The 20,426-nt window shown below is 45.2% G+C and overlaps 1 protein-coding gene across 14 annotated transcripts in view; it reads right to left on the bottom strand.

Annotated features, from left to right (window-relative positions):
* ptprfb (protein tyrosine phosphatase receptor type Fb) overlaps positions 1-20,426 on the bottom strand; it is a 170,486-nt gene that overhangs the window by 25,221 nt on the left and 124,839 nt on the right. For all 14 annotated transcript variants that reach the window (XM_079348478.1, XM_079348471.1, XM_079348481.1 and 11 more), the window contains 8 exons: positions 19,723-19,840; positions 18,647-19,219; positions 17,781-17,881; positions 16,916-17,163; positions 14,844-14,922; positions 13,458-13,682; positions 6,119-6,273; positions 2,461-2,573 (listed from right to left, as the gene is read on the bottom strand). In XM_079348478.1, coding sequence (XP_079204604.1) covers positions 2,461-2,573; positions 6,119-6,273; positions 13,458-13,682; positions 14,844-14,922; positions 16,916-17,163; positions 17,781-17,881; positions 18,647-19,219; positions 19,723-19,840 — 1,612 coding nt within the window. The remainder of the gene's footprint in view (positions 1-2,460; positions 2,574-6,118; positions 6,274-13,457; positions 13,683-14,843; positions 14,923-16,915; positions 17,164-17,780; positions 17,882-18,646; positions 19,220-19,722; positions 19,841-20,426) is intronic.

Here is a 20,426-nt window from a genome sequence, read left to right as displayed (position 1 = left end):
GCTTCTGCCATGTCGCTTAAAAAACAGAGACTCAAAACATCACACGTTTCATCAGCATTATTTTGATTAGCTTCCTCAAAATCAAAGCATTTCGAGTGGTTACAATCACAAAAAGCCTGAAAAAAAAAATCCTGGCAGGATTGTTCATTTGGAGGTGAAATAAATCTACTGTACGTAACATATATAAATATCGCATTACAAGACCTGAAGCAGGAAATCATGCCTTTGTTTCCTCTTTAAAATGTTTTAAAGAAACCAGATATTTAACCTTCTTTTTGTTGTCTCTGTGATTCTTGTTCTTTAACTTATTGATGTTTCCAGATCTCAGCAAACAAACTGTTTAACATTTTATTTTCATCTGTAGAAAAAAAGCTAATCGCTCCGACCCCTGATAGATGAACCATCATTTCCCTTGACACGCTCAGACTGGCCGGTCTGCCAAGAATAGACCAGGTCATTTACTCGTACAACCACAAGGCCTGCTGCTGAAGTGCCATAAGGATGGTACAGCCGGGGTCTGTTTAACAAACCAATGTGCTGGAGACATGAGCTGCAATCGGCTGGACCACTTAACAACAATCAGAATCAGAGCAGGAATGTTCACCTGCTGTGGGCGAATCAAAGAGAGAAAGAGCGAGAGGACAGAGAAATAGACTGCTCAATATTCACTTAGCACCGCCTTGGAATCTCGCATGTTTTCACAAGCGAGACCCAGCCATGGTGATTTTTTTTTTGATAATCACCACTCTTGAAGCAAAACAGAGAGGAGCGAAGGCGGAGAAAGAAGGAGATAAATGTTGACGTGCAGAGGGAGAGAAAGGAGAAAAGAAAGAGAGCGAGAGATTACCCTACAGGGAGAATTGAAAGACAAAAGAGGAAAGAGGAGGAGTGGGAGGATGGAAGAACAGGGCTCTTTTAGAGCGGCAGCGCAGCTTAATTCCTCTGCAGGGGTTCAAAGGGGCTGTACGAGTGTGTGCGTAGGGGAACAGGATCTTTAATAACCCGTGAGAACACACACACACACACACACACACACACACACACACACACACACACACACACACACACACACACACACACACACACACACACACACACACACACACACACACACACACACACACACACACACACACACACACACACACACACACACACACACACACACACACACACACACAGAAAACACACAGAAAGACGCACGACTGCGTGTGCACAGAGGGTTGACATTTTCTCTCAGCTCCATTGTTCCCTCAGCCTGGCTCACCTTGACATCAGAGGCAGCAGGACTCATTACCAGCTAGGGGGAATGAAAGGAGCTCATGGAGGGAGGAGGAGCGAGGGCCGAGAGAGGAGGGAGGAGATCAGGAGGAAAAAAGGAAGAAGGCTGATGCTGAGGCGGGCACCCTGACACAACACCCCCCCCCACTTCACTACTGTGCGTGGATTGAATCTGAATCCACTGGCCTTTACTCCTCTGCCTACACAGATGCTCACATGTTTTGTTTTTCTTTTCTTGCATTATTATGACTTTTTTTTTATAGCACTAGTCTTGATTTAAATTGATAATAAAGAAGCAGGAAACATAGATTTGATACAGAAACACCTGCTACAAAGAGCCAGCAAACAAGAGATCCATCGAAGGAATAGCAAAGCAGGAGGGCAGGTGTTCATTGCAAAAGTAAATTGCTTTTGGAAATTCTGCTCAGCGTTTAGTTGAAAAGAGGAATATCAAAATGTAATACCCATCACTTCATAAAAAACACAGGGTGTAAAAAAAAAAACACTCTAACAGATGAGTCATCTTATGATTCTTTCTCAAGCTTCCTGATTGGATCGTTTGATGAGTTACAAGTAGGATGTTCACGTTGCAATGAGGCCCCGACAGGTCTTCAGTCACAACGACAGACTATATGTGTGAAGTGCAAAAGAAAGACTTCCCAAGTAGAAAAAACCCCCAAACTTACATCTGTACTTATGTTCTACCTACAGACACTAACCCTGATCTCAAGTGTAAGGGTGAAATCAGCCTGTCAAGAAACACATCCTCCTAAAAAGAGTTTTAACAGCATAAAGTTAGACAATCAATCATGTTTTCATAATTTTGAGAATGAGCTCATTTGAGGTTTGAAAGGGTGACAGGATCGGGGGATGGTAGCTGCATCTGTCCAAAGTTATCTTACAGCGATGTGTGAAATCCCGTCTATGCAAAGACCTCATTTCAAACCATTTAATTTCTCATAGGATCATCATAAAGGTGGCCCTTTATGGGCTGTGTGATGTTACCAGAGACATCATAAAGGGAGCAGCTTTGAACATTTCGCTCCCAACATGATCAAAGTCTTCAAACAGGAAGTGAAATCCTCCCGTTTGACAGGTTTGGTAATAATAACAGGGTAAACTTGATCAGGAGTATGTTAGTGTTTTCTAGTTTAAGTCCCTTTGTTTTTGTTTTTTTACCTGGAGTCTGGTAGTTGAGTCTTCTCATCTCCACAGGGTCGGAGGAGTTGGCCAGCAGGGAGTCTTTCACCCCTCCTGAGTGCTCGTCTTTGGGTAGAGGTGATGCCCGCTTCCTGAGACGGCAGAAATGTAAACGAACACATTAACCACATGTGAGAGCTTCCGACCTCATACATGCATGTTATAAGTTTGATCATCCGATTCCTTAAGCTCGAGACAAATGACAAGATGATTCGGAATGATGGGAATTTCCTAGAATGTGGTTAGAACAAAGAGGTGAGGAAAAATGCACACATTCTGAACACGTGGTGAGGCTCATGGTTTACTGTTTCCAAAACCAGTTAGTGGGACTGGCAATTCAAGAGACAGTAGGTACCAGGAAATTAGCCCCATTAGTTTGCCAACTGGAGTTTAATGTGTATGAAGGAACGGTGTCATGTTCCTGGAGTGGACTAGGTTGGGTTTGTTTGCCGCTGGATAGGTGACAGCTGCTGTGTGGGTATGTGTACATGAGTGCGTGTTTGTGTGTAGCAAAGATTAAAATGTGTGATTTTCGCTGCTGTGTGTGTGCGCTAACAACACATTGTGTTTACTGGCTTTCCAGATTGAGAGGAAAACAGGCGGCTGCTGTAATTAGCTCATCAGCTGGGTGGCACAACACTGGGTAATTAGACCAGTTCTGCAGCACCTGCACTGCCAGGCTGGGCCGGGCTGAGTCTAGAATAGCACAGAACAGGAGAGCGCACAGCTCAGATTGGCTCGGCTCAGTCAACCGCAGCTCCGTCCATCAGGCGGACAGAGGGATGAAAAACGTAAACCGCCTGTATTCTAATGTTCAGACGGCGAGCATCTGTTGACACACACACACACACACACACACAGATGTACTCTTCCCCACCTCTCTCCCTTCTGCAGCTACACACAGTCACACAGATACAGCTGCAGACTCACGAGCCTTCAGACTGCAAATGGAAATGGGCGGAATGAAGCATCAGGGCGCCCTGTGGAAATTTCACATCTCATTGCACTCCATTTGCAAGTGGCGAGCGCGGGTTTTAGGCAGGAGCAGGGCCTTCTGTTAAAGCCCATCCTTGTGAAAATATCTAAAGCTGGTGGTGAACACACAGCCATAACCCCGTCCACCTCATGCTGCCCGGGCCTGGGCCTCACCACCACCTGTTATCTTATGCTGCAGGGGCTTAAGCTAATGCTAGCAGCGTGACGGCTAATCTATGACAAGCATCTTTTGCTCTCCAGCCGAGAGCTGAGCCAGACCGTATCCGGTTTTCCCAGAGACCACTGCTGGTGCGGGGCTGGGTTAGGGGAGGGGGTGTTGAAAGAGTCGGGCATCTGCGAGCTGTTCTCGACAACCCCCATGTCTCCCCCTGACCCAATCAGATGCCAATCTACATGACACTTTAGTGCTGGCCTAAAGTAAACATGGCAGAAATCTCAATAGGGTTATTCATCTGAGGCCCAAAGTGAGGGGTTAAGACGTGTGAGAATGTGAGTACACACACACTTATACACACACACACACATATTGCATGTGCATGAGTGCGTTTAGTACAGGGTGCGTTTAATGAGGAGAGAACAGGGCCCTTTGTTGAGACTCCTGCCATGAGGAAGCAGAGGGGGGGGGGGGAGAGAAAAGTGAAGGAATGAGTCTTGGTGGAAAATGTCAGCTTTAAAGATGGGAACATTTCTTTTTCAGCAGTTTTCCTGTCTGGCATTTACTTCACAATGGCCCATTCAGCAGCAGGTGATGCCTTGGCATATTCAGATGGGGCCGATCCTGAAGGGGCGCGCTGACACTGGCTGGATAATGAAACAGCACAGAGACAAACCCTGGCAGACAGGAAGATCTGAGGGGGAGCACTGGCACTAGATGTGGAACATGCACTGGTGCACCGAGGTGACCCGGGGGTCCCTCTGACCCGGGTTATCGGGAGCTGCAGAGTCTGCTGCCTCTCATGTCTTGTAAGTCATGTAAAACTGAACAAATTAGATTAGACATGCCAATTTAAAAAGGATTCCCTTTATTTCTGTGTGAGTGGATTTTCTGAGTAGCGCCTGCTGGAGCTGAGAGGCAGCTGACCCTGTAGCCCAGAAGAGACCATGAATTCCAGCGATTTCACAACACGAATGAAAGGGACTTGGGAAGTGGTGAATGAAGTTGTAAAAAAAAAAAATGTGACAGCGACAGTACCCACCTTTCCTGTTTGCTGCATTCAAAAAGGGGCAAAAAGAAGGGGCGATTAAAGGTAATTATAACTCACATGACGATCACGTCTGACCACCAAATGTTTCTGTTCACTTCTATTTCCAGAAGTTTATCCAAAAAACATAAACCACATCTTGAAAGCACAGCATAAAAAAAAAGTTATCTTAACACACAGTGGAGAATTTTTGAGAATAACCTCATCATTGTTCACTGCTGCTGTTGGTCTTGGCAAATATGCAGGTAGCAATAACAACCTGTGGTGGCGTGTGATTATTCCTTCGCACATGTGCTGCCAGTCCACAGTGAAAAGGGCACAGCAGCCACCTCCCCACAGTCCCTCCTGTCGATCCGTGTCTACACGGAGAAAGGGCTTCCAGGCAGAGGATGTGCTACTCAGCAGTGAGCTGTCTCAAGGCCTATTATTAACCGCTCGCTCTCTAAATGTGCCGGGGAGCACAGCCACACAGCAGGGCTGTGGATGGCAGGCTGGAGCATAGGTATGATGTGAAAGGGAGAATTTTGTAATGGAGTGAGCAGGAGAAGCTCGAGGTCCGGGACTGAGTCAGGAAGAAAAGTCCAGTAATGTAAATAATTGCAGACATGTTATTTATACGGTGACCAAACCACATTTGTTATCTTGCAAATGACAGTTGAATACTAAAAAGCTTAAAGGCAGGCAGGTTTTTTTTCTCTTCAGTTGAATATTTTATTTAGCCGCAGTGATTAATTTGTCCCTTTTCTGTGCTTTTACCTGACAGGCCAGCCTGATTCATTTCAAAGGAAATTAATCATCTCTCCTTTTTTTATAATCGACTTCCAATGAGGACGTTTTCAAAAGACGAAAATAAAAGTAAAGCCTTTTTTTTCTTGCCTTGAAGTATCTTGTGATGGGCATATTAATGAGATATAAAGCTTTTTTAAAAAAAAAAATCATTTATGGGATGTCGAAAATTAAACTAAAAATAAATTGCTCTAAAAGTTGCACCTTGTTGGCCTGTGTGCACTCCCGTCAGCTGACCTGCTTTGGAGAGATATTGACTGAGATTAAGCCCTCTGTTTCTAGTTTAAAACGACCAGTGGTGTTTGGAAAAACACATTTTCCATCCAAACTAAGAGTTTTTGAAAGCCAGGCTGTGCTTTTCATTAAGGGAGGCGAAGTCAGCTGACGTTTTAACGTTTTAACTGACACTTCACTTAAAATTGTCCAGCTGGGCCAAAAATCTTCCAGGAGAAATGAGAATTTTCTCTCCCCCGTGACACTGTATATGTGGTGGGGGAAATCGGATGTTATAGTTTGGTGGAGTGAGCAGTGGCAGAGAGCAGCATGTCTCATTACCATTCCTGATGCAACCCAAAGAAACCTACAATCACAAGTGTCACTGCAGTTCAAGCTCACACAGCCGCAGACGCAAGCGGCTGAGCGCGGCCTCTTACTTCTTAAAGAGCAGGATGGCGATGACGATGATGATGATGAGGACCACAGCCAGCACTGGACCCATGACCCACAACATTTCGGGATGCTCCATCCCATGTGCCATGCTTGTTGTGCCCTGGATGGGGTCGGAGTAAGGACTGGCGGAAAAAGTCATCTGCAGGAGGGGGAGGGAGAAGAACATGTGTGAGAAACACAGGTGCATGAGAGCTAAGTCACTTCAAAGCTTTGAGATGGATGCAAGATTTTCCCTTCTTATCTAAATCACGCCTTCAGGGGATTTTACACTTCCTAAAAAGCAAGTCAAAAATAGCCTTCCCAGGGGAAAGGAAGTTCAAGCAAGCACTCTTCAACATACTGTAGAGTTCTTAGTGACGGTGGAAGCAGAGGACGTGTTTTGTGTATAAAGACGATGTACATCTATATGCCAATATCCTTCTCGTACACTGGCAAGGTGAGGCGATGCAAATGCTGGATTAAAACAATCTTTATATGATGCGGTTACAAAAGGGGTCGTAAATCTGTAGTTGTCAAGAGTCAAACAATTGATAACAAATACAATATAACAAGCAGTCCCCTTTTCTCAAATAAACAAATAAAGGAGAAATCATTAAAAATAATCAGTATTTTCTGTAGCTAATGTAACGATGTGGGAAACGCTAAAAATATATAGAGCTTGCTACGTCGACCTTGTTAGGAAAAGGAATCAAAGTATCTGAATGCAAATTTCATGCTCCTGGCATCCTGAGAAGTTATTTCATGATATTAATAAGCTACGGTTCAAGGATACGTCAGAACAAGCCATGAAGCTAGCTCAAAAGACTCTCTCCCCAAAAACAATAACCATCCTTGTTAATGAAGTTATTATGCCTCCACTAAAGGATTGCATCACGCTAGAGATGAGCTGGGGCGAGACAGGAGAGCCGGAGAGGCGCAGACAGAGATGCAGGGATGAGTGTGCATGTCCCTTGGCCACAGAGATAAATGGGGGCACAGGAGAGGACTCATCTCTTCTTCATTAGTGCTCACACCGTGACGGAAGAGGAGGTGGAGGAGGTGACGGCGTGGCGGCATTTCCACCTTGGTTTTAAATGAGACATCTCTCTGCTCCTTCGTCTCCAATTGACGTATGGGAGAAGTAAAGGTGGGAGAGGCGGAAGTGTGTTTCAGGGAGTGCGTGTGCAGGCCGACACAGTATGGTGTTTCAAAAAAAAAAAAAAAAGTATCTGAAAGTAAATGGAGTACGGCTGCAGGAGAGCAAGGTGACAGATGAGGAAAAGAAAGAGGGAGGAGCGAAGCATCTGTCATTAGAGCTCAGCGTGGCTCCCATTGAACGAAGAGGGGAGATGCAGGTTTGGGGAGGGGAAGCGAGGATGCGGCGGGGGCATGGGTGACAGATCGCAGCCCCTTGAAGGGAATTGGGCTCCCATCGTGCAGCGGAGTGGCGGGGCGGCAGGCAGCAGTAATCTGGATCATTAGCTGCACAGCAGCCTGCTCTCCTGCACACAGGCAGATATTAATTGGAAAGATAAGCTGAGATGAGCTCAAAGAGTCCTGCGCTCTGTCATATATTTCTGTTATCGCTCCCTTCTCTTGGGCAACTGCCGGAAACATTTACTGTGTGGGTGTGAACGTTACAGCATGTCTCAATCGTGTACGTGCAAACCTGAAACTCCGATATTAGACCCAGACAAGAGAGGACTCGAGCACAAAGTAAAGAGACTCACATTCCCACGTTACGGCGTTAGTTTGAAGCAGCAATATTTCACACAGAGATGCACACAAGGAGCTCATGAGACTGTTTTTCTCTCGTCCTGTGTGAACTCATTAGCGAAGAACAAAGACTACACAGTGGAGGGACACGACTGATGTGATGACACCACGAGGCTTCCCGTTCCTTCAGAAGGGCCCAAAAAAACTGGAGGATATGGCCCTGCAGGGAATCCTGGGAATTCTTCTTTTTCTTTTTTTTGGGGATGGTGTAACAAATGACTGCAGCTGTGCTTTCAGAGAAGGATAAGGGTAAGAGGAGTGAGAGGAGAGGAGACGGGCGGACAAAAAGAGAGAGCTTTTTGTCTGTTGGTCACGCCGAAGTACTGGGATCATCCATTTAAACGGCCCTAATATCTGATAAAAGCTCAGTCACGCAGATCCTAATGCCCTCGCAGAGTGATATCACAATGGAGCGATGGTGCAGTGAAGGAATGTGTGAGTCACACACAGTGAGAGATGTACATGTGTGCACAAAATGGACAGAAATGGCTTTTTCTGTAAGAGCTCGATTAACTCCATGTTTTTAAAACACCATGATTCACTAGGCTTCATGACAAATGTCCTTTATGAAACATCCAAATGCACTCGAAGGCTTTGTTTGCAGCCCGCACTGAAGAACATTTACACAACCATTCAATTTGGATTTATTGCCTGCGCCCGACTAAAATTGGACTTTCGAAATGTGAACACTTAAATCAAACTACGGCAAATATTTCAAAGTGAGACGAACACACCCAGATACATCGATCGGGAATTGACTTCCTCACACCTCAATCTAGGCGCTCTGTGCACGTTCCACAGTATGTGGATGTATAAATGCAAAGTAGAAAGGAGGCAAGATGGTGGCATTTAGTGCTCGAGTGAGATTTACGCATTTCTAGACACCATTTATTGAGTCAGCTGAAGGAGGTGATCATATTGTAGCACATACAGTAGATGAAAGGAAAATAATTTGCTGCTTAGTTGTCGAATGTTTTGTATGTAACGTTGTAGGTCAATCTGAAGTAACTGAGATGGCTGTTTATCTCTGGTGCTGGTTTACTGGGAGGACATTAGTCCAGGTCAATAAATGGCATACTGGAGTTATAACCGTAGATCAACAGCAATGATAGAAGACATCTGTTACATAATTCGACGGGGAGGATTTCTTTGTTCTTCGTCTCCTCATAGTGTCCTGTATGCTCACAGTGTTTACAGTCTTTGGTAAATGATCTCTGTAAACACAATGCTTCATCTACAAAATCATTTAATCTAATGAAGACGGCGTTATCTTTGGCTCTTACTCCAGCGTTTGGAACAAGGTCCAGTATTATAAATGAAGTAAATGTGTTATTTGTACTTTCAAAGTGTAAAACGAATAATCAATCCCGTCTTTGAATTGTAGCTGCTCTGATTGATGTCTCGTGCTGCGCTGACAGTTCTCAATTCAATACATGGTTTGTAGTTATTTATAACTGGAGGAGATGACAATAGATATAAATTCACCTTGGGCACTAGTGCAAAAGAAACAACCCACTGGCACAAACACAGGACTGGAAACCATAGAAACAGATCACGTGGAGCCTTTAAACACTGGATACAATTCAAAGAATCATAAGCACGTCAGATTGTTCAAATTAAATGACGTTCCGACTGAGAAGAGACAAAGTGGAGAATATAACGGTGGGTGTTTACACTGCATGTAAGCACTCGAGCTTCACTGTATGTTCAACTGTAAGTCTGAAGAGAGCTGAGTGGGATTGTGTGTATACATGGAATAAATGGGCGTGAGAGCCTGTGTGAGCATACATCATTTCTTTCTGAGCTCCTCTGAGTCTCCACGAGAGAAGAGTGTGTGTTTGTCTCAGGCTGATGCTGCTGAGAGTGTACGTGTGCGACTGTGAGTGTTTGTCTGAGACAAAAGAAAGAGAACGCGAGTGAGAGTAGGTGATGAGAGATGGCACAGAGCGAGGACACACACACACACACACACACACACACACACTGACTGAACTAGGTAGAAGTGTATCGAGTCAGCAATCTGGCCTGTGGGCTACAAAACTTCCCGAGTCGGCCGCCGCTCTGCCGTCCCCTGTGCACAGCATCCGCTACGTGCAGCACAGGCAACATTTGTTTCAACTCGCCGTTGACCCCGCAAGCTCCACGACTCTCCAAAAGTGGCTAAATAAGCCGCGGGCATGTGTGCCAGACAAACAAACAAACATGCAAAGAGACCCATTACGTATCTGCCGTTCCCTCTGCCTCCCCGGGGAGGCTGAGCAGCTCATTGCTGCATGACACGAGGAAAGACAACAAGAGGGAGAAGGAAGAGGCTCGACAGAGAGATACTGTATGGAGACGGTAAACACAGAGGTATAAAAAAGTAAGAGAGAAGATGACAGTGTGTAAGAGTATGTCTTTATCTTCGAGGAACAGAAAGATGGCTGCAGGGTGTAGCCTAGCCTGTATGATGACCCTTCTCCCTCACACTGCAGTTCTCATTTCACACTTCCTTCTCACCACTTGTTTTCCCTTACATGCCCTCTTTCCAATTCAGCACCAGAACTGCACTTTTCCCTCTCTGGCCGTCTGAATACAAAGCATCCAGATGTCTGGAGGCATCACTAGAGGGGAGAAGAACTAGCAGTGTACACCACATAGAAGGGTTGAATTGAAAACACCTTCGACCACCCTTGGTGAAAAGTTGGGTCTGGATTAGCTTACAGTCTTCGCTGGGGAAGAAGAAAAAAAAACAATCCTGTTTTTATAAATCTCTCTTGATATTGTTTTTTTTTTTAAGCATTTTGAATATGGAAAGAAGCCGGTTTTCCATGTTAAGGGTGTTTGGAGCCCAGAGCACCAAAAGAATTAGTGCTACAAAAGCCAATTCTTGTTGCGAGTGAGTGGAATATAAAATGTCTGAAAAGCTCTGCAAAAAAAAAGAAAAAGAAAAGAGTTGTAAACACATCTGTGAGCCACAGACTCACCTAGGCTATCAAAAGAAAAGCACACATTAGCACAGTTTCCTCCTCTCCCACCAGTTCGCTTCCCTCTCATGCTAGCTTCACAGACTGGACGGGACACAATACCAAATATTTGCTTTCCCTCTTTTCCTCTCTCCAACAGCTCCCTTCGTCTCTGTCTCACATCACACAATATTTCATGCTACCTCCCTCCCTCTCTCTCTTCTCGCATTAAATGATACTGTTTATACACACCCAGCATCTATCATCCCATTTCACACTTCCCCCGGCTTGTTTATCTGCCTTGGGTGCTGGGGAGACATGAAGGCACACTCTCTCTTTTTTTCTCTCTCTCTCTCTCTCTCTCTCTCTCACCCCCCCTTCGCCTTTCCTTCCCTCTCTTCTTTCCTCCAACCACTGCTGGCTGCTTGTGGCCATTGATATACGAGGGCTTATTAAACCCTGGCGGTCCTGTTTGATCTACGCTGAGGGAGTTTGGGTGGTGCTGGGGAAGTGTAGTAAAGACACAAGTCATTTACTCCAGTACTTGTTGTCTTATTCTCCTGGGTCTGGTGAAGATCCCGCTCGAGGCGGCTTCTGCCAACTGCTCCATCCCGCTGCCTGCGTTACCTTCTGTACCCGTTTGTGTTTGGTAATAAATGTTTGCAAGTGCTGCGTTGGGGGTGACAAAAACAAACGCTGCAGTGGTTTCGGAGTCTCACAAAGAGTGCGTATGGGGGATTTGCGCGGCGATCAATGACAGCCTGCCTGTAGTCTCCGCCTCAGAATTCGGCATGTTGTCATGCACACAGGAAACAAGGTCAGAGGGAGAGAAGCGTGTGTTACATGCACTGCAGTGATCCTGTAATACCCCTGTTTCTTACATGCAGCCCGTCAGTTATTGGATTTCTCTCCCATCGTCTACTGTACTTTGAGCCAAGGATTGAATATTCTGAGTGGATTTGTGACAGGGCCTGAAGAAGGGTTTCTTTTCATCCAGGTCTTGGGACGGACAGTTCATGGAGAGGCTAGGCTCTGTTGTACCAAACAGACACTTTATTTCCCCATGCGTGCACTTCCTGTTTGTTAGAAAACTACTGTCTACTGTTTCGTTTGAAATCTCAACTTTCTCTCCTCCCTTGTTGGTCTGACATTGGATATAATTACTTTGGCTGCAAGGATAAACTGCAAGAGTAATTATCTTAACTCTAATCCGTGTCGCTCAACTCTTTCCCTGCTGTCTTTGTACAAACCCTTTAATAAAACTGTTCATACATAAAAAAAATAATAATAATAAAAAAAAAATGCAGTCATTTTCAGTAATGCAGCACAGCTAAGCGAGTTTCTGGAAACCTTTCCCTCAGTTAAGGAAACCAGGCGTCTCATTTGCATGTGAAGAAATTGGGGTTACCTGAAGGTAAACACTGACTGACTCACCCTGTAAGTGAAGCCTGATTAATCCAAGTGATTAAGTTTTAAAGTGGGAGGGTGCTACATAGTTTAAGGAGGGGCAGAACACTGAAAAAGACAAATCTTGAGTGCCACTGATCCAACCTGCAGCGTCTGGCGGTTGCAGTGAGAGTGCTGTGCAGCGATGGGGTTTAAGCATCTCCTTTGAAGTCAAGTGTATCATGGCTGCCCACTATAGCCTCCTTCGCACCTCCCTCCCCTCGTCAGAGCGAAGGAGAGGAGGATTACTGAGATGGGGGGGGGCTTTTGGGGACATTTAAAGCAGCATTTCAAGGGAATCAGGCCTGCTTTACAGACTCCCTAGGCCCTGTGACCAGGCCCTCGTCTTCCTCTTAACTCCAGCTGCACTAATCAATCTCCTCTGCTCTCTTCATGGTGGAGAACGATGAGTAGAGAGAGAGAGACAAAGAAAAGAAGAGAGGGAGCGAATTAAAAAAAAAAAAGAGGGAGGAGATGTGAGAGGAGAGAATGTAATAGGTGAAAAGTCTGGGATTTGGTTTCGGACATGAAGAACTTGCACACCCCTCCCCTCTGTGCTCGCCCGTGGTCCAGCTTCTGAATATGCATGTCTCGGGTAGTGGAGGAGCCCAGAGCAATTGCAGCCTCTCATTCTTCCTGCAGTGAAGTTTACTCCAGACCATCCTGGAGGAGAGCTGGGACTCTGCACGAGTGCAGTGTTTGACGAGCATACAGGGCATCCACTTAGAAAGCCAAGGGTCTTGTATAAGCACAGTTAAGAGAGCTGCACAGCGCCCAACCAGCTCTCAAAAATGGCAAAGCTGGATCTCTGATGTTGTTGTCAACTGATAAGGGAGTTATCAGGACAAGCTGCAATGACTTTTAGAGGCGGCGCTAGTAAAGGGTAAGTGGCAATAAAAACAACAACAATTTGGCTTGCCACTGCCATTTTGGAACGGTTTGATTGGAAACGCTGTCACAGCCTGAGGATGGGTGATAAACTAAAGTAGTTTGTGTGAAAAGAGAAAACATGTCACAAATAAATATAGAGTACAAGCTCAGGTAAATGAAGTTTTTAATCTAAGAAATCCAGGAGGGGGCTTTACTCAGAAAGTGAAAAACACAACTTTGAGGCATGCTGCGTGATTGTCAGTCCTTAATCAGTAAAATGACAGTTTCACTTAAGTGTGTGTCTTACATAATTTGCAGCGCTGTCGGTCCCCTCGGATCGGAGCACGGCCAGGACGAAGCACTTATACTCCTGCGGACTGGTCAGGGGCTTGTTGTAGAAGCCGTTGTACTTCTTTTCATCACCCAGGGTGAATGTGGGCGGCAGGGAGGCCAACTTGGCAGCTATGTAAGGCTTAGAGGAGTCCAGGTGGCGCCTTCGCCTCAGAGCAGGGCCTTCACTTGACCTGAGCAGCTGTAAAAAAAAAAAAAAAAAAATTAGAAAGCAAAACTTAAGGTCATTTTTTAAATTAAGTTTGAACCCTTAAATACAAAAAAAGTGACTGCTCATTAATCAATAGATTGGAGGATAGATGCAAAATGTCCATTTCCCATCTTCTGGCTACATTTTTATTATGTGTGTTTTATAAAAAAAAACAAAACCCTCTGGACCAACTGGATGCTCTAACTTCTTTGCAATCAAACTGTCTAAGTCTGCTACTTCCTATGTCTCCCAATAAGAGATAATGACTCCACAGCTACCGTGCCCTTTGCTCACGGAAACATCTTCGCAAACAATGCAGCCAAGCTACGACGTAAGCAATTAGCGCTTGCTCCAGCACACAATCTCAGCATGACTGCCAGCCTCGTTAATAAATGAGCAGGAGCAAACAGCACTGCGGCATTATGTTTTCAGCAGCATTTTGTTTTCTGTCAGTGATGTCTCATGCGCTGCTCCAGATGTAGCTTTATTAAATCATTATGTCGGAGGGAGGAGACAATGGCCTGCTCGGTGTTTAATGACTCAGGGAGTCCCATCTCTCTCCCTCTCTAGGTCTCCACTTTTATTTCCTCAGGGAACTTTGAACAAAAGCAAAGCAAAAGCGAGGAGCCTCACAGTTTACTGAAAAATTATGCTATGAATATTCCGGCACGTCATTTAGCCTAAATTCTCTCGTGGACAAGGAATACCTTTATTCAATAAAAAACTAAAGTCGTCAGAAATCTTTATCCTCATTTGAATATCTTATGTCGAACTTTGTTTGGGACTCTGGGACTTTAAGGATACATATGGATCTAGAGCAGGAGGTTTGACCAGTCCAATAAAGACAAATGGTACTTGCCAAACATTTACATCCATAGTTAAACGAGCGTAAGACTATTGACTTTGCACTCAAACCTTTAGATTCAGCAGATGGGTACAGTTTACAGACTTGGCGTCCAATCAGGACATTCCCCACCTGCCCGAGTGAGTCATTGTTTAAAATCTCTCCGCCGTGTCAGCCCCCCCTCCCGAGCCCAGGAGGGTAGAGCTAATTAGCTACAAACAGTGACTTCCTACCCAGTTGGAACGGAAGATGCAATCCGTGACTCCTGACCTCACACATTAGCCAATCAGCCACCAGCTGGCACTCACCTCGTCCAGGTCCATCTCGTCTGGATTCTTCCACTGCCGCGTTGACTGGGACACCGGCACCACCACGATGTAGTACCACCTGCCAAGAAAAACAGAGCTGGTGTAAAGACAGGCAGACTGTAGCGCATACACGCTGGGATCAAAAGGGGCCAAGTGTATTAATGAACACAGTGCAAACATTTAGGAAGACATACTTTCACTGTGACGTTTCCTGGACTGAATTCAAAACTTAGGGTGGCACACAAGCAGGTTCCAACCAAGGTCGAACACCAGCAGATTGGCTCTGCATTCCCCAATTAATGGCTAATCACTAAGAACATCTGCCATGTAGACTGGAACAAACACGATCCCAGTGAGAGGAGCCTTCAGCTCACAGAGATCCCCACAGGATTCCATAGGTTAATAGAAGCAGCTATGTGTCTGCTAATGTGTGTTTCCTTTTCTGCTTTCATTATAAAGACACGCAACAGACAGACAGACAGATCGGGAAGACGTTACGGAGTTCAGGGTCAAACTCGAGAGGACTATTATTGAGAACATAATGTACAAAAATCTGTTTCTCAGCTGTTTTCAAACATGAACGTGATGAACGTGTGTGAGTGTGTGTGTATGTGTGTGTGTGTGTGTGTGTGTGTGTGTGTGTTCCTCAGGACAAAGACGTGATGTAAAAAGACTGGGTGGAAATCTAAGATTGCGAATCCAAGAGTCTAACAAAATTACGTTTTATGGCTTTATTCTAATGTGTCAGTGTCAGTGGATGTGTTCACAATATCAACAAACAGTAACGAGTATAAAACAGCTTGACAACATGCATGAAGATTAAACCGGCTGTGCGGCTGTAAAAACCTTCCCATCCCTTCCACCTGCTCAGGGTGAATTTTCCTGAATTTTACCTGCTGCCTTTACACATCTGCTTGACCCAACTTCACCTGAAATGACCCCCTGAGACGAATTTGAATTCAAAGAGGAATATTACTCATGTTTTCGAGAGAAAAGGTCTCGATAAAGTCGGGATGTAAAATGTGGCTGTTTTACATTCACTCAGCGGCTCACTCCCAAAGTTTTCAGAAGATATTCAGGCCTTTTTGGATGTATGAAAACACAACACGTATGTGTATTTATGTACTGGTTCGCCGGTTGTCCTTCTCCGCTGCTCCAGCTCACCCCTCGTCTGTCTTGCCTCAGCTGAAGGTTTCAACCACTTGTAAAATCAGCTGCTGCTGACAGAGAGAGCAGCTGCTTTTCTCCCCTTTCTCTCCAGGCCTCAAGTCTGTGATTCAACAGTCAGTCAAGTCTGAGAGTGGGAAAAGGCATGTATAACAAGACCCCTCATCCCCCCCCCCCCCCCCCCCCCACACACACACACACACACACACACCTCCACTCTCACATCCCCAATCACGTGTGCTCTTTGCCTGTCAATCGGCGCTGGAGCTTCGCCAGCCTTGACAGCCCTGTAATCTTTTCACCAATCAACCCTCTGCACTCTCACTATATGGATGTGTGTGTGTGTGTGTGCGTATCTGAAGGAAAGGCTTTACTTGTCAGGGTCAGACACAATTCTGCTCTTAACACTTTGAGTCAAAAGATAATACAGCTTTCCCCGATGTTAGAAGTCTCAATTATCATCAGCCTCCGTGTTAAGTTGGCGACATTAAAAGTTCCCGTTTCAGGCTTCAGAAGTGAGCAGAGCTTCTTGAGCTGCTACACTCACTTTTGCTCCCTTTGAATTATTTTAACACAAATATTTTCATAAAATGATAATGTAATTGTAGTTTCTATTGTACATCAATAATGAAATGATTGTGTGCTTTCACTGCTGGATGAATGTTAATGTACCTTTGCACAGCTGCTTATTTAAATTCTAACCATCTCCTCAGTGTGTTATTAACAGTGTAAATATATAGGTCCCTCTTAACACTTTACACAGCCTACTACTCAAACCACCTGGTGACTGCAAAAATCAAATCAACTCAAGCTAGTTTATCTCTTATTCTAGCAAAACACAACATGTAGCGTATTGCTGTATTTCTCTTCCTGTGTGATAGCTAGCATGTGTGTTCAGTACTGACCTGACGTGTGTTGTGGTCTGGACCTGAGGCAGGTTGATGGTCATCTTGCCACCCTGAGCCTGATGTGTGCTGGGCTTGGTCTTGATCAGGTCAGGGGCAGTGCGGATGGACACCTGCTGCTGCAGACCCCCGGCAATGTTGCCCCTGCTTGTCAGCACAAAGGAGTAGTCTGTGTCCGGCTGCAGCTGTGAGATCAGCTTCCTCTTCAGGTTTCCCTGCACTTCCACGCTTTGCTGGTTGTATAAGATCTGTGTGATCGCACCAGGGAAAGCTTTGAGTTATGATTTGAACGCAAAAAAACAAACAAAACAAAACAAAAAAAACACAGAATCTACAACTCTAGACAAATGTAATTTCTCTCTTATCACTTCCTCCAACGCATACTTGCACACACAAACGCAGCAGGTTTCTCAGTGGCACACCTTGTCTCACATGCTTAGATGTCACAGCGGCACATTTAAACATTTATTTTTTTTTTTTTACACTTTAAACTGTCTTTGCACCATTACCTTGGAGATTGGTATGATAGCATCTCGACAGGTTAATACATCTGGTAAATGAACAGGAATCCGACTTCTATATCTCTCAAATGGGGCAATTAGGGAAAAACGCGTCTAGCAACTCAGTCAAAGTGTCAAAATCTGAAAGTGTCGCACAGTGTGTAAAGCAAGCAGTAAAGTAAAGTATAAACAACGTGAGAATTCTTGCTCTGTGCTAAAATTATTTAACGAAAGAATAATCTGTTTATCTTATTAACAAGCGCAAAAAGCAAGGAGCATTACAAAGAGTTTTATAGGAGTGCAGGTTTTAAGATAAAATGTGCCCTTTGTGTATTTGTCAGGATTACTTGAATCCTTGCACTCACCTTGAAAGGCACTTGGGATTTGTAGTTTGGTGGCAAATCCCAGGTGAGGAGGACTGATGTCTTCATCACAGCTTTGACACCAAAGTTAAGGGTGGGAAAATCTGGGATGGGGAAAATCCTTTGGATTATTATCTCACACATGACATCTTGTATGCCACAAAACGTGCATAATTCAATTTCACACCGCGGCAGCAACAAGAAACCCTCTCGGTAAATAATGTGAGCGCATTATGCGGCGATACCTTTGAACCAAAACTTGACAAGCCACAGGGGCGTTCGAAGAACATCAACCATCTCGTTCACGCTTGTTTACAGATCACATGAAAATAGCCTTCATCTCCCGAAGCCTGCTCCATTTACTTCACAGCGTTTCGAACAACATACGCAAAAAAGACCAAGATGTCTTTGATTACCAAGAAATGCATATGACGACATGTCTTAAAATAGGCGTCACGATTGAGTGGCTATAAATAAGAAGTTTTACATTAATAAGATTATAAAACACACGCTGAATGCTCCTTAGATAGGTGACTAATGGGAGGGAGGATGAAGCGGTGCATGGTAATGTGACTGTAGCGTGTAATGAGATTAGTACTCTACAAATCAATAAACACAGAGCTGTACTGTATAGAGTGTTAGATGAGGAAGACATGGCACTGATACAGACAGAGAAGCTCCTCTTACAGAGTGTTTACACTTCAGGTGATGTGATGTCGATGGGCGCGCTGACGTAAGCTGTTGCAAACTGTGTGATTGTGTAACGATGACGTGACTCTGTTTGTCTTGTTTTCCAGTCAAACACCTCCACTGTGTGTGTGTGTGTGTGTGTGTGTGTGTGTTTAAATGTCCCTCGTGTGTCGTCGTACCGTTGGACATGGTCCTGCTCTGGATGCTGGGACTGAGGGGTCCCCCGCCCTTGCTGGTGTAAGCCTGCACCCGGATGTCGTAGGTGGTGTCAGGATTAAGGCCCTGGATTGTCATGTGCGTGTCAGCCGTGCGGTTGGTGCTGTTTTGTAGACTGTTGATGTCCCGGTACACGACCATGTAGTGAACGATCTTGCCGTTCCTCTCGGCCATCAGCGGGGGCTCCCAGGTCAGCTGGGTGCTGGACTGGGTGAGTCCCGTGACCCGCAGGTTGAACGGGAAGCCTGAAGGCACGTCTTCGGGGGTGCTGATCTCCTTCACGTAGGCCTCGCCGATGCCGGCGCGGTTCCGAGCGCTGAGGCGGAACACGTAGGTGGCGCCTTTGTGCAGCTCGGTGGCCGTGTAATGGTCGTCGGTCTTTTTCAGCTCACGTGAGATCATGTTCTCCTCGTCGGTGCGCTTGTACTGCAGCTGGTAGCCCATCAGCTCACCCACCATCTCCTTGGGTGGCTGCCACTGGATCAGCGCCGTGTTGCCCATGGTGGTGCTGATCATCATGGTCGGCTTTCCTGGGACTACGAACGAAGATTTGGGAGAGGTAAAAGAAAAGAATAAGCTGCGGTTGTTTTTTATTCCTCTAAATACTATTTTACAATTTTAATAAACCTTTTAAAGTCCTGAGAGAAACTTTGTAATAGCTGTACGCCGTGGCTCTCTGGGGATCTTCTCCTGTATGTTTTCTGATGAGAAATCTCCTCCCGCTTTATTTTAATATTACAGCCTATCACTCCCTGGGAATCTTTGCTTCGGGTAAATAACAAGTCCAGCTCTATAAAAAGGCAACACGACTGTATGTGAGAACCAGCAGCTCTTCAGGTTGCTAAACGTGAGGCTCATTCAGCCTTGTATAAGCCGCAGGACACTTGGTTAATAAAAGTAAAGATCTCTTATTCATACTATTTAACAGCTGCTGATCCCACTGACACTACCAAGACTTTAATTCAGAGACCATGGCTGAATGAGGCAGACAGAGGTGATCAGTCTTTTACATGATGACCTTGATCGGACTGACTCTGACCTGCTCCGGTGGTGGTGATGACTTTGGCTTTGCTTCTAGCGCCGTCACCCTTGGTGGTGTACGCTGCCACGGTGACAGAGTAGGTGGTTTCAGAATGCAGTCCGCCAATGATGGCCTCCTGTAAGATGGAAACAAACACAAGGCCACGGGTTAAAAGGAATCAGTGAGCCTGAGCGAGGCTGCCTCCGTGGGGGGGAAAAAAAACAACAACAACGACAACAAAACAAACAAAAACAACCCACAAACCCGTTTCACACAAGCTCCCCTCACAAATCACACAGCACCAAAAGAAAACCATAACAACATATGACACCCTTCTCTAGCCACTGGCACTGTTTGTTTTTATCACTTGCCTGTAAGAAGCAAAACATTTGAAGAATTTAACAGACAGTTTTGAACACACACTAACAGGTCAACGATTTTTTCTTGAACTTGTCATGTACAAGAAAAAATCCTTCACCCGTTTTTTAAGGCACACTTTGAACCCTTTAACCAACAAACCAACCAAGTGAACCAGAACGTCACCAGTGTGTCAGTGTTCTTGCTTCTGCATGGATAAGCGTTACACTTTACCCAGAGGAGTCGAGGACCGGCCCTGCACGGCCGTCTACGAATGCTAGACTCGTGAGTGTTGGATCAATCATACAGATGAAAACACTCTGATGTCATTTACTGAAATAACTTGAGCGGATTCTTAATTGTCC

Source organism: Symphodus melops (assembly GCF_947650265.1).
Source record: "Symphodus melops genome assembly, chromosome: 7".
In the NCBI taxonomy this organism is placed as follows: Eukaryota; Metazoa; Chordata; class Actinopteri; order Labriformes; family Labridae; genus Symphodus; species Symphodus melops.
The sequence above is the reverse complement of the archived record's forward strand: the minus strand, read 5'-3'. Positions and strand labels throughout refer to the sequence as shown.